Source organism: Theobroma cacao, chromosome 4, assembly GCF_000208745.1.
Source record: "Theobroma cacao cultivar B97-61/B2 chromosome 4, Criollo_cocoa_genome_V2, whole genome shotgun sequence".
In the NCBI taxonomy this organism is placed as follows: domain Eukaryota; kingdom Viridiplantae; phylum Streptophyta; class Magnoliopsida; order Malvales; family Malvaceae; genus Theobroma; species Theobroma cacao.
The window spans coordinates 16591786-16605991 of NC_030853.1; the positions used below are offsets into that span (position 1 = coordinate 16591786).

A 14206-nucleotide genomic window follows, 5' to 3' on the forward strand; every position below is an offset into this window, starting at 1 on the left:
GTTAAACAATCAAGGGTATTTCCGTAAGTACAATAATTTGGTCTTTCCCCATCCATAACGGTTATTATCAAATCAATCCCCCTCTATTTCTCTAAATCTCTTGATCCAACGGTCAATGTTAAAACCCAAAATTTCAATTATTAATCCGACGCCCACAAGCAACCCCAAAAACTAGCCGTTACACAGAGCGTCCCTAGACCTCTAACGTTCTTTTTTTTTTCCCTTCTTCTTTCTTTAATTTCTTTGTTTCTCCTCATTCAATTCTCTCATCAAAGACTCAAAACTTTCTCTCACTTTCTTGGAATTCTCCACCTTCTCATCAATCAAAAACCAAAACCCAGATTTTCCATTTTTAGTCCATTTTTTTCAAAGATTTCTTCTTGTTTTGTTCCCCCAATGGAGGTTGCTAAGAATTCAAAACTGGGGACTCCTGTGAAAGACCCAGAAGGGAATTCTCAATCGAAAACCCAAAAGGTTTCAAAACTTTCTGAGAATTCAAATCCAAATATCTCTCATTCAAGTTCTCCATTAACAAAATCTTCAAAATCCCAGAAATGTTCTTCCAAGAATCCAGTTGTTTATTCACCAAGAAACAAGCTTAAGGAAAGAAAGTTTGTGGTGGCCAAGAAGAACTCGAAGAAAGAAAGGGCTGACTCAAATCCTACGGTTGGGATTGATTGCAAATGCAAAGAGAAGTTTGGTGGGAATTTAAAGAAGTGTCTATGTGTTGCTTATGAGAATTTGAGAGCATCTCAAGAGGAGTTTTTTAAGAACAAAGCTGAAAATGAAGCTGAAGAAGAGATTGAAGAGAAGGGTGTTTTGATTGAGAATCTTCGAGAAGGGTATGGATCAGATAATCAAGACATTGATGAGATCGAAAACTCTAGTCAAGCAGGTAGTTCTACTATTAAGAGGAGGAGGGATAAGTTGATGGAAGAAGCAAGGAAAAGTGTGCCTGAATCTGGGAAAGTTAAGCATTTGGTTAAGGCCTTTGAGAAACTTCTTTCGATACCAAATTTAAAGGAATCAGAGAAGGAGGGAGATGATGAAAAGGAACCCGAAGAAGAGAAGAATTATAATAATAAGAAGAAGCCAACGAAATGGGCGTTGCCTGGATTGCAACCACCAAAGGTACCTGAGGCTGATATTGAGAATGAGAATGAGACTAAGGATTCTTCTCCTGCATTCTGTCCATCAGATTTTGTTTTGACTGCTGAGAATCTTGGTTTGGATCCGCGTTTCTCGGTTTCTTCTTCCTGGGATAGCAGCCAAGGAAGGTCAGTGAAGCAACTCATTGATTAGTTTACAGCCTGCAAATATATTTGCTTATTTTATGTTCTCTAATTTGAGATACTTACATATATATTGTTCCTCTATTTTGCAGTATTTCAAGCAGGACTTCTAAAGGAGGTCGAAGAAGCCGAAGAAATGTAAGTAACCATTCACTTCTGCTAATTTATTTTCACTGTTCTTGTCATATTGATGTCCAATGAGGTCTTTCCTTTGTTAAGTTTGAGTCTAATCTCTCATCTGTTAGGAAATAGCCTTGCTATGTTAGGAGTTGTGGCATAGTCTTGTGGCAGCTTCTCTTACGAATTAATCTCTTAGGCCTAGTTTCTTTAGCAATAAGACATTTTGAAGTAGTCTTTTATACATATTGTGCTTTGTTATATATAGAGTAGTACTCATGGATCAAAGGTCAAAGAGCTAATAACTTTTAAACCTCTTTTCTGTAGCAAAAAGTCTATTCAAGTGGCCTTATATTGATATAATGTTTATACTTACAACATGGATCACAGATAAAAAATGCAAATATAAATGTTTAGTTTCTGCATTCTGGCTCTTGACTTTTTGTATTTGTGCGTGCATTTTAGAGCTCGGACTCTGTTGGGACAATTGGTGGGAGGAGATGGAAAAAGCAGCTCAAACCCACTTCCCAAAAACCATTCAAGCTAAGAACAGAGGTACATCTTTTGACTTGGGTTTCTGTTAATGGACCACCATGTATCTTATTTGTAGTGATGTTTGATGGTATAATTTTCAATAACTTGTTACTATTACAGCAAAGAGGAAAAACGAAGGAAGATGAATTTATGAAGAAGATCCAAGAAATGATGGTGGAGGAAGAGAAGCAACGGATCCCAATTGCACAAGGCCTCCCATGGACAACAGATGAACCAGAGGTGAGACCATCTCTATACAGTTTGAATTAATTGAAAAGTAATAGTTATATGGTTCTTTTATTATCAACTGTTAACTCCGTGTTCTTCGGTTTATTGTTCATGCAGGTCTTGATCAAACCTCCTGTTAAAGAGAATACAAGACCAGTAGACCTAAGACTCCACAGCGACGTGCGTGCAGAGGAGCGTGCAGAGTTTGATCATCAGGTTCTTTTTAATAACTGCTTAATTGGTAGTATAAAATTTTGGTGGCCATTGCTTTTGAAGTGCTTTGATGTGTGTCTATTTCTCTGGGGGGGTGTATGTGGTAGTACATAGACATAAAGGTTCAGGTAGCTGCATTCGGTATGTGTTGTACTAGGTCCTAACATGGTTGATTCACTAAAATGTGGAACATTTAGTCATTTTTTCCTCTTTTTTTTGCGTGTGTGCAGGTAGCTGAGAAGATGAGCCTAATAGAGCAATATAAAATGGAAAGGGAGAGGCAACAAAAGGTAAATGACATGGAAAAAGCATGATTTAAAGTGTTTGTTTAAGCAAACGATCTAAATTGGTCTTTGCTCTTGCAGATGGCAGAAGGAGAAGAGATAAAGAGGCTGAGAAAGGAGCTCATTCCAAAAGCACAGCCTATGCCATACTTTGACAGGCCTTTTATTCCCAGAAGGTAAAGGTTTTTACCTGGTTTATTTGCTGTTTTCAAGCTTTCAAAAGTTTGTTTCGTGAAATGGCTTCTTTTTATTGTCTTCTGCTTATCTTTAAGGTCCTCGAAGCATCCAACTATACCAAGGGAGCCAAAGTTCCACATTCCACAACATAAGAAGATAAAGTGCTGCATATCATGGAATGACATGAGTACATACACAATTCAAGGCAGTGAAGCAAGAGAAATATAAGTTTTCTGATTATTCATTTGTTTGATTACCGAATAATGTCAATCCTGCTCCTCCCTCCTCGATTGTTTTTCCCCCTCTTGGAAGTGTTCTGAAACATTGTACATGAGCAACCAATTTAGTTGCAATTTTGCCTTTTATTTAGGTACTGATACAAGGAAATTAGTGGAAGAACAATGGGCATGAATGAAGTCTCATTCTGATTAGTGGGCTGCTTTTTTACTTAAATGCCTGATATTGTTGATCCAATGGATATCTCTTCCTCCTTACAAGCCTTGCAGCCAGCTCCAAAATCATCAATCAGATGAACTGCTTACTTCAGACTAAGTGGCATTGTGGTAGTTACAAGCAATGTTACTCAGGGGCCATGAACAGGAGCAGAGAAACTGGTCCATCGATTGAGAGTAACACAAAGTACATTTGGAGTAACAAGTAACAACAAAGAATGTAAAGCAAATGAGAACAGTTAAGATTATACTTGTAGTCTGATAAATTAAGGCAACAAAGAGTGGAGCTTACCCTTAGGTTATCAGCTCATTGAAGTTCATATTCTGTAACTGTTGATCAATGTGAAAGTGTGGTGGGCAACTTCTATTCCTTTTATTTTACCAAAAAAAATGAAAAAACTTCTTTTCCTTTGGCTTCCACCATAGATCCTTTGGAAAGTGCCTAGACCAAGACCTCCCTTCACCTACATCTTCCCTCCCATGGAGACTGCAATCAACATTTAAAATGAATCAATAAGATAAAGCAAGAAAATAAATGTCCTACCAACCCCATTTTATTCTCCACCCTTCATGAGAGAGGATGCTGATACTCATATTAGAGGAATGACTGAGACTGATCAAACCTGCAATACTATTGCAACTGGTATTCAATCTGCTGATAAAACTGCATGCACTAGAGCTACAGAATATAAGACAACTGCAACCAAGATCAACACCAATCGAACTGCTCAAGGTCAAACCACTCTTGCAACAAGTACTGATATAGCCATCAAACTTCTATGAAAACACCCACAAAAACCAAAAATTGCATGATGTAGAGAGAGAATCAAAGGACACTGATGCAAAGTGGAATATGAAGCAAAGGTTTAAGAGATTCGCACAGGTTAGTCAAAGAATTGCTGTTAACTTTTTTGGATTGTTACGTGGTTGTCAATCACATGCAATATTGGTCGATGTCTGTACACAGTTGATTTTGATTACTATTTGTTCTCTTTAAAAGTTATTTTACAGCATAATGCTATAGAAAGAATAATGAAAACTGCTAGAATAAAATGAAACACTATTTCACACATAACAACTAGAACAAATGAAACTTTACTTCATATAAGATAATTAAAATGAGTAAAGCACTCTTTCATTTGAAACAATTAATACAAGTGGAATAACTACTTCATTCAAATAGTAGCAAAAGCAACTCGAAACAAGTGACACGATACATAGGTTATTTTCATTGTTTAAAAGAATTTGACTTTGTGGCTTAGATATGAAGGTATTTAAAAAGATTTTCTTTTTAATCTTTTCTTGAAATACAAAGTGTTTATGCCTCTCACCCTTATCTTGTTTTTTAGTACATTTTCTCATATATCTTTCCTCTCTTATCTTGTTTTTGTGTACAAACTCATATATTTCTCCTCTCTTACCTTCTACTCGAGAATAAATCATATTACATTATTAATAAGCATAAAATACTCATTACTTCAATAATCATATAAAATGAATTTCGAAATGTTACTCATTATATATATACAATAAAATCCCTACTTTAATACTCACATAATGAATTTTATAAACTTTTACTCATTATTTACATTAAAGCTTTTCTTGAATAACTGTTTCTTCTTGCTTTAGAAATAAAGATTTCAAATTTTATTTGCAGAGAGATTTTGAGGATTAGTACAATATATTTTCATTCAAAGTTTCTCTCTCTAACCCTTTTTTGCATAATTCTTCTCAATTTCAATCTAAGGTTCACCTATTCTCTATCTATTATTAGTGTTACTTTACTATGATAATACGTTATTTTACTGTTTACTTATTCTTTGATTATTATTTTACTGTTTATCTATTTTCTTTCACTTCTCACAACACTAGATATTTTAAAGTTGTTCCAATCTTTTTTTCATTGTCTCTAGTACATCTTTTTAATTGTTTGTAACACTTCTTACAACAACGTCCAACCTAATTAATTTCATTCTAATTAAAGAAACTTGACAATAATAAAAATTAAATTGAAATGAACTAATATAGAAAGTACAAAGACTTGTATGAATTATAGTAAATAGATTAATTCAACATTTTAATAGATCATAGGGATCAAATCACTAAAATTTCAAAAATTTTAAATAAATTTAATTAATAATATGTCAATATAATCAAATGTCATTTCAATAATTTTATTGAAAAAAGATAATAATATTAATAATTGAATTGATATTAATAAATTTTGAAATATAAGAATTAAAATTGAATAGTTAAATCCAATATTTTGATAGAGTGGAGGGAGTAAACTTAGATTTTGACCCAAAAATCATGAAGCTACCCTGTGCTAAGTCAAAAGAACAAAGCTCAAGACCTCAAGCCCCCGATTCCTAAGAATATGTGAAACCCATTTCACACCGCTGCCCTTTTTTCTTTTAAAACGACTTAATTAATTGAAAGAATCATTCTCTTTCCTCTTCAAACGACATCGTTCCTTATCTTTAAGCTAAGCTAAGCTATGCCCTCATTTCCCCTAATAAACCACCAGCAGGCAGCAGCGGACCCTGCCACTCTTCCACTCTCTAAATTCCCAATTCCCCACAAACCCTAAGAAATCCACAGTAAGAAACACAAAGAGAGAGAGAGAGAGAGAGAGAGCGAGAAATCATCAAAATGGCGATCAAGCGGCTTCTCTCTCTAGCTCGCCGGTCCCACAAGCCATCATCTTCTTTCACCACGGCCCGATCATCTTCCTCCGCCGTCTCTCCACTCGCCGCCACCGCCTCTTCCGAGCCTCCGAAACCCTCCCCTCCTTCCCCGACCGCCATGATCTACGACCGATTAGCCCTCTCCGTCAAATCAAAGCTCCAGAAACTCGAAAACCCAGATCCCCGTTTCCTCAAATACGGTTCTCCTCACCCAACCGTAGCTTCCCACACCCACATCCTCTCTTCCCCCGAAACAAAAATTACAACTTTGCCCAACGGCCTCCGCGTTGCCACTGAATCTACTCTGTCTGCCCACACGGCCACGGTTGGGGTCTGGATTGATGCGGGGTCGAGATTTGAGACCGATGAGACAAATGGGACGGCGCATTTTCTGGAGCATATGATATTTAAAGGGACGGAGAAGAGGTCTGCGAGGGAATTGGAGGAAGAGATTGAGAATATGGGTGGGCATTTGAATGCTTATACTTCGAGGGAACAGACGACTTATTACGCGAAAGTTATGGATAAGGATGTGTTTAAAGCGTTGGATATTTTGGCTGATATTTTACAGAATTCGAAGTTCGAGGAACATAGGATTAGTAGGGAAAGGGATGTGATTCTAAGGGAAATGGAGGAGGTAATTAAAAAAATTGGATTTTTTGGGGAATTTCAATGGGTTTGGGAGGATATGTGTATTTTTTTTATTGATTTAGAAAATATTGACTCTGTTTTCAGGGAATATTGGAGGGAATTGGAATTGGTTTGTTTGTGTTTTTGCTTGGCATGTAGGAGGTAAATAGTAACTAGATTAATGGTGTTGGATTTAAAAAGTCAACTTTGCGGAATATATATAATCTTAAGGAAATGAAAGATTTAAAGTTTGACAAGCATAGGATTAGTAAGGAGAAGGAGGTGATTTTAGGGTAGATGGTGGAAGTAATAAAAAGATGGATTTTGGATTTTCTTTAATGTGGCTTTTGGCTATGTGTTTGATTGATTGATTTAGAATGGATTCTGATATGTTTGTGATTGATTGGTTTAGAATGTATTATATCTGTTTTCAGGGAATAGAGGAGGTAATAGGAATTGGGTTCTTTGTACTTTTGCTTGGCGTATAGAATTAGATGGAAGGGATTTAATCTTAAGGGTAAAAGTATAGATAAGTATGTTATTTGGTGAAAATAATTTGCTTCTGTTTTGCTAATAGGTGAAGGTAGTTCCTTAACCTTCTGATTTGGAGCTGTTTGCTTTGTTTGACACATTTGGCAATGATTGGTGTTTTATGGGCTACATGTGCTGTATAGGAATTTTTGGGGTTAGAAATAGATCTGCATGGACTATTTGGTTGTAATAAAAATTGCTGCGTTTTTTTATACAGAGAATGATATGTTAAGTATATTCTCTAGGTTGTTTTTTTTGGGTGGTTGGGGTGTGAAATAATATCTTTTCAAGCATTATAGGGATATTTATTATCACTATTTTCTATATTAAAAATGTTGTTTTGGTTTCACCAAATGCACTTGTTCTTTGTTTTATGATGTTTATTCGTAAAAAGGCTATTATCTTGGGGAATTTTGTAGGTTGAAGGTCAAACAGAGGAAGTTATTTTTGACCATTTGCATTCAACTGCGTTCCAATACACTCCTCTTGGTAGAACTATTCTCGGACCTGCTGAAAATATTAAGACAATCACCAAAGAGCATCTCCAGAACTATATTCAGACACACTACACTGCTCCTAGAATGGTATGCAAAGAGCTACTGTACCTTCTTGTGTATCTTCATTTAATATGATACGACAAAGTCCTTACAACTGATGAATATCTTGTTGTTCCATTGATTTCTTAGAACATCCTGTAAGGTACGTGGTGCAAGACTAGTTGTTTGTAGGTTCTTATGAATGTGTGTTATGTGGTAACTTTTCAGGTCATTGCTGCTTCTGGAGCTGTTAAGCATGAGGAAGTTGTTGAGCAAGTAAAGAAGTTGTTTACCAAGTTATCAGCTGATCCAACCACTGCTTCTCAGTTAGTTGCGAACGAACCAGCTACTTTTACTGGTTCTGAGGTGGGGGTGCCATGACAATATATTTTTAAACCTTTTTTATTCATTAATTTTCACTTTCAATGTGGTATCCCTTCTAAGGTATTATTTTCTTATTTTGAAAAAATTAGGTTAGAATGATCAATGATGATATTCCTCTAGCACAATTTGCGGTTGCTTTTGAGGGAGCATCTTGGACAGATCCAGATTCCATTGCACTAATGGTTATGCAGGCAATGCTTGGTTCATGGAGCAAAAATGCTGGGGGTGGAAAGCACATGGGGTGAGCTTTTTCATTAGGTGGAATCACATTTTAAAACTAACTTTGCTTTGGCAGTCTCAAGATGAGACTCTTCTGTTGCAATAATGTGTTGATTAGTTTTGAAAATCCTTTAAACAGCTCTGAGCTGGCGCAAAGAGTTGGCATTGATGAAATTGCAGAAAGCATGATGGCTTTCAATACGAACTACAAAGACACTGGTCTTTTCGGTGTCTATGCTGTTGCCAAGGTGAGGTTGCTGCCCATTTCTGTAATTTTTTATTACGATCTGAACAAAAATTGATTAAAAAAAATCAATATGTATTAGTTATAATTGACATTTTTGGGTTATAAAGTTGCCATATTCCTTGATATCATTATAGATACTTTTAATTCATCGTCTAGCAGCCTTTACATCTTATCTGGTTATTGTCTCCCCATCCCCCCACTTGCATTAGTTTAACTAAATTGTTTTGCATGTGTGAGTGGTTGCCTGTATGCTGTTCTATTTGTCTAATGTTTTAATTTTTCTTTTCATATTATTCTACCTTTTACTTTATAAATAAAATATTAAGTTTTATGTTCTATTTTCAGCCTGATTGTTTGGATGATTTGGCATATGCTATTATGTATGAGACAACCAAGCTAGCTCATCGTGTTTCAGAAGCTGATGTCATTCGTGCTCGTAACCAGGTAGCTACAAATGCTGCTATCTTTTCTTCGCTTTTGGTAGATACCAATTTTGACATTTTTGACATTTTCTATTGTTTTAAGAACTTCTAGCAGTTTGCTAATAGTATAAAACCAGCTGCCAATAGTTGATTTTGCACGTCTACATTAATAACAATGCACCAGTGAGTGCAGATGTTGTTTAAAGAGCTCAGTTTTTGTTCTAGATTTTGGTTGAAATAGTTCATTAGTATTTGTTATTTTTTTTGTCTTTATTATTCATGTTATGGTGCAGTTGTAGAGAAACTATACTCTTCAGTGGAAATCAATGTCACAAAGTTTTTCTTGTTCTTAGTTAAAATATCACTATGATGCCTGTGCTAGCTGATATCTTTTCATTCTCTCATGCCACTTTTCATCCTCTCACTCTTCAATGCATTCTTGAATGTTAACACTCACGGATCTCTGTATGGGATTTAGGCCTATGCCGTGTAAATAGTGAGTATTATGTAGCCATGTACTTAGCTTCTATAGCTGTTTCTTGTTGCAGTTGAAGTCATCCTTGATGCTTCACATAGATGGAACTAGTCCTGTAGCTGAAGATATTGGGCGCCAGGTACAAATTTTTGTCCGCATTAGAATGATTTTAAATTCTAGCAGTACAAGTTTTATCTTTTGAATCTGCACATAAGCTGTTTTTAAGCAAATAAAGTTGTAAATGATTCAAGGAGAATTCTTAATAACTAGAAACAAGATTCTTTTGATCATACAGAATTGTATGATCTTTAAAGAGTAGAGTTGTTTCATGCTGACCACGTTGCACAACATACACACCAGATAGTAGCAGTGCTTGAGCAGTTGTGGCAGGCATAACATATATTATCATTTATTACTCATATTTTAATTTTGTATTTGTGTTAATGTCCCCATCCTTGCAGCTACTTACATATGGTCGGAGAATCCCATTTGCTGAACTATTTGCTAGGATTGATGCTGTTGACCCAAGCAGTGTTAAACGTGTTGCAAACCGATATATCTATGACAGGGTAGGAGTTACAACCTAACCTAGCAGTTACTATTCACACTTTTGCTGCTTTAACTGGAATGGAGTCAAAAACAAATGAATGTTGGTGGAATGAGACGTTGAAATGGCAGTATATCACATATTAAAGCCGTTTATGTTTTGTGTTTGCAGGATATCGCAATTGCTGCCATGGGCCCCATCCAAGGTTTGCCGGACTACAACTGGTTCAGACGCAGAACCTACTGGAACCGTTATTAGATTGTTTTCCGTTTCCTTGTTTGTCCATGGATCATCTCCTTGTTGGGCAATCACCAAACATTTTGGCACTTTTACACAACCAAAAGTTTCCGGAAACACCCAAGGGTGGCATTTCTATTCATTTTGTAGGTTCTTGGTTCTGTAACTTTTGTTGTTATTCTGTAATAAGCATGCTGTCTTCAGTGTATGTGCTGAGAATCAGGAGAAATTCTTTTGCAAAACAAGGTAAATGATGCCGTAATGTTGATAAATTGAGTTGCATTTATATAGTTGGATCTTAGCTCTAAATGGCATTTATGTTTGAGCTGAAATATTCGGTGACACTGCTGGCGGTTGAACTGCCTGTTGGCCACCCTATCCCTATGCATCATTTTCATTCAGATTAATTGTTCAACAACCACTAATTTAATTATGCCACTGTGAATCACATGGTGCATATAAATCCTTGGATGGTATCAACAAAAATATGTTAATCCCTCGTGTGTCTTTTGTTTAGTAATAGGCAAAGAAGCTAATCAAATTATGAATTGAATTAATCTTATTAGTATTGTTATTATCTAGCACCAATCGCATTTCCTTGTCAATTGGAGAAAGATTGATTCATAGAAGAAGGCTTTCGAGATGTACGTATTAATCCTGTAACAACTAGCTGTTACCTGTCATCCAGTAACCCAGAGCAAGGGAAATGATAAACAGCAGGTTGGCTTGTATAGGTTAAGTAGTCGTCGTTTTCTTCTGCCTTTGTGCTTGTACTCACGTCAAGGGAAAAAAGCCAAAGCCATAAAACTCAAATAAAATCCTACCCTACCCTGACCAAAATTATAAACCAAGAATTTAAAATCCAATATTGAAGAAATTATGAGAAAAATAAAAGTTGGAGGGAAACCCTGTGTCGACAGTCGACAGTCTACAGACCGCGTGTGGCTGTGGGGTTGAGTTGGTGTGTTGAATGTAGTTGAGGTTAGTTAAAGCCACGACATTGATCCCTTTCCTCTCTTTCTCTTCTTCGTAACTATCGGAAACAAAAACAAACCCAACATAAATAAATACATATACATATATATATATATGTATATAGAGACACTCAACTCTTCCCTTCTTTCCCTCTTCCCCTTCAAACCCACATTTATTTTCTTCTTTTGTTTTCCTCAGATTTCTCTCCCCTTTCCTAAGTCTCATCGCCCCCCCCCCCCCCCAACCATTCTGTTTCTTCTTCCATATATATTATCCATAAAGCTATAACCTTCTCTGGGTTTGCTTTGCAACGCAATAAACATGGCTTCTTCAATCTCGGTTCCATGCCCCAAGATCTCGTCTATTTTAAGAACAAATCAACTAAGCCAAACTCAAAGGATCTCTTTGCCTCTTCCTCAAAGTTCCACGTCTAGCTCCAAATCTTCCTTGTCATTTGGATCTTCAATCCTGGTCCCTGCATTTTCAGGATGTCAGGTTAGTTTCATGCTTCTTTTTTTCCTTTTAAAATTTAATTTCTTAAAGTTGAACCTTTTGGTTTTGTTTGAAAGAGGGTGGGATTTGGGTTGATGGGTTTTTGATAATATGGTTAATGGCTGTGGTTAGAGATCTGGTTTTTGGGATTTAGTTTGAATAATGCACGAATGGTTTGTTTATAGTTTTTAAATGTGGCTAACAAGTCTTTTAATTTTAAAAACTGAAGGATCATTTTTTTTCCCTCTTTTCCTCTGTTTATGCCAAATTTGTTTTCTAGACTTATGAAACCATCCGTGGTTGAGTAATATATAATAACAAAGCAAAAAAGAAATTAAAATTGAAAAAATTAAGAAAGAAAAAACTATAAATCAATGGCAAAATGCTTTCTTTCCCTGTAAAAGTTATTTTATTTGACTTATTAATAGACTTTTATATATACTTATTTCTGCCCGAAATCCCAACTTGTCTTGTTGAATTGTCAGTATGTCCACTGTTTTAAAATAAAAAGTTAACATGTTTTTGCTTCCGTGAAGTATTGCTTATATGAGAATGGCAATTCATATTCTAATCTCTCTCTCCTGCGTGGTTATAGTGACCATATTGAAGGCTTCTATCCAACACTGGTGTTTTGACAAAATCTTGATATATCACACGTAGAATTTCTTTTTTGCAATTGAATTGTCCCAATACAAAAGCGTGTATGCGTAAGCAGCGTTTGCTTTGTAGTGATGCAACTAACACGTGGGCGATATGCAGTGATTTTGGCAAAATGTTTAAATTTGCTGGTTGTTTCCTGATCTGGCTTTCATTTGCAGTGGTCTAATGGGAAGCAAACTACAGCATTCAAGGGGCATGCGCAACTTAATGAGGTGAGTTTTTAGCAGTGAAGTTGAAATCTCAATATTTAGATGAGATCTTTCGTAATGTTTACTAAACCAACTTTGTAAAATTAAGGTTGCTGCAGAGAAATCCTCAAATTCTATACCAGTAGTTGATGCAAAGCCTAAAGTTGAGTTGCCCAAGGAAAATGATAAATCTTCAGAGAACACTATTCCAGATGTTGCAGCAATCTCAGCATTCATGACACAAGTTTCGGACCTTGTTAAGTAAGTTGAAGCATCTCCTTATTTTGCGACTACTTGAATAAATGTGTTCTTTACAAGAAGCACCAGTTTCATAATCAATGTTGGTGTTATCTTTGATGAGCAGACTTGTTGATTCAAGAGATATTACAGAGTTGCAACTGAAGCAGTCAGATTGTGAGCTTGTAATAAGAAAGAAGGAAGCTTTGCAGCTGCCAGAGCCAGCGTCTCCCATCGTCATGCCACAATACATGCCTCATGCAATGTTTCAAACTCCACCTCCTGCACCCCCAGTAGCAGCTCCTGCTCCTGTAAGCCCAGCCACTCCAGCACCAGCACCTTCCTCACACCCCCCTGCTAAAACAGGCAGTTCGTCTCATCCTCCCTTCAAATGCCCGATGGCTGGAACCTTTTACAGGAGTCCTGCACCAGGTGAACCACCATTTGTCAAGGTAAATGCTTGTAGTCTTCTGTTAATGGTGTACCAGTTGAGAGCTTCTTTGCCATAAGAGCAGGAAAAGCTAATGCATAATTTAGTCTAAAATTTTTGTTCAACAAAAATATTCATGTGAACAAATATTCTGACATTTCTCAACTGGGTCTTTCAGGTCGGAGATAAAGTACAGAAAGGTCAAGTTGTCTGCATCATCGAGGCTATGAAACTGATGAATGAAATTGAAGTATGTTCATTCGCTTATTTTTAACTTAATTTACGGGCTCCCCCTGAAGATTCAGAAATTTAGTGTGCTATTAATATGAGAAAAATATAGTAGAACCATGAATAGTTATCTACCAATTTTTTGAGGTTAAATATTGCCAATAATTTATCTTGTTAGTGTTGGCGTAGATGGTTCATAATTCATTGGAACGCTTGATATCTCTAATTTCTTTGTACTCTTTATTCATTCTTAATTTTTTGGTTTCTCAGGCTGACCAATCCGGAACCATAAGCGAGATATTGGCAGAGGACGGAAAAGCAGTTAGTGTAGACATGGTAACCCCTCTCTCTCTCTCTCTCATTCTAAATATATTTATATATTTTGATATTAGTCTGAATCTCCTGTATTTCTGACTGCAGCCTCTACTTGTGATTGTGCCCTGAATAACTTGGGAAAGGACCTGTGTCAAGCTTTGTGGCAGACAATGTTTTTGGTTTAATCTTTATTGGGTTCTACACATAATCAGATCCAAATTACTCTTGTAATTTTTGAACTAATACTGCTTCTCTTGTGCTTCTGAGAATTATGCTGTTATGTTTGATACTTGGAACAAGGCAAGGCACAAGACTTCTCTTTACCAGATTGAACTCTTTTGTGCTTACTTTTGGACGTTTAGCAAATATAACTTATTCCTCTTTTTATCTTTCTCAACATTTTCTTTTCCTTTCTCGTCCGATTGTTGCTTCCCTGTTAATTTAAAAATAAAGAACTCCTGGTAAAGTA

At 36.2% G+C, this 14206-nt stretch overlaps 3 protein-coding genes across 3 annotated transcripts; all 3 read left to right on the top strand.

The window, feature by feature from the left end:
* LOC18601623 lies at positions 257 to 3283 on the top strand. Its single transcript, XM_007032632.2, has 8 exons — positions 257 to 1277; positions 1385 to 1430; positions 1875 to 1964; positions 2064 to 2183; positions 2289 to 2387; positions 2615 to 2674; positions 2750 to 2844; positions 2941 to 3283. Exons 1-8 carry the CDS (start codon positions 397 to 399, stop codon positions 3071 to 3073), a joined length of 1524 nt encoding a protein of 507 aa, XP_007032694.2. The 5' UTR covers positions 257 to 396; the 3' UTR covers positions 3074 to 3283.
* Positions 5825 to 10521, top strand: LOC18601624 (probable mitochondrial-processing peptidase subunit beta, mitochondrial). The gene is made up of 9 exons (XM_007032637.2): positions 5825 to 6621; positions 7565 to 7729; positions 7910 to 8047; positions 8155 to 8306; positions 8424 to 8532; positions 8877 to 8975; positions 9502 to 9567; positions 9890 to 9997; positions 10147 to 10521. The coding sequence occupies exons 1-9, from the start codon at positions 5950 to 5952 to the stop codon at positions 10231 to 10233; spliced, it is 1596 nt and encodes a 531-aa protein (XP_007032699.2). The 5' UTR covers positions 5825 to 5949; the 3' UTR covers positions 10234 to 10521.
* Positions 11232 to 14134, top strand: LOC18601625 (biotin carboxyl carrier protein of acetyl-CoA carboxylase, chloroplastic). The gene is made up of 7 exons (XM_007032639.2): positions 11232 to 11682; positions 12498 to 12551; positions 12637 to 12788; positions 12892 to 13216; positions 13373 to 13444; positions 13693 to 13758; positions 13843 to 14134. Exons 1-7 carry the CDS (start codon positions 11509 to 11511, stop codon positions 13864 to 13866), a joined length of 867 nt encoding a protein of 288 aa, XP_007032701.1. The 5' UTR covers positions 11232 to 11508; the 3' UTR covers positions 13867 to 14134.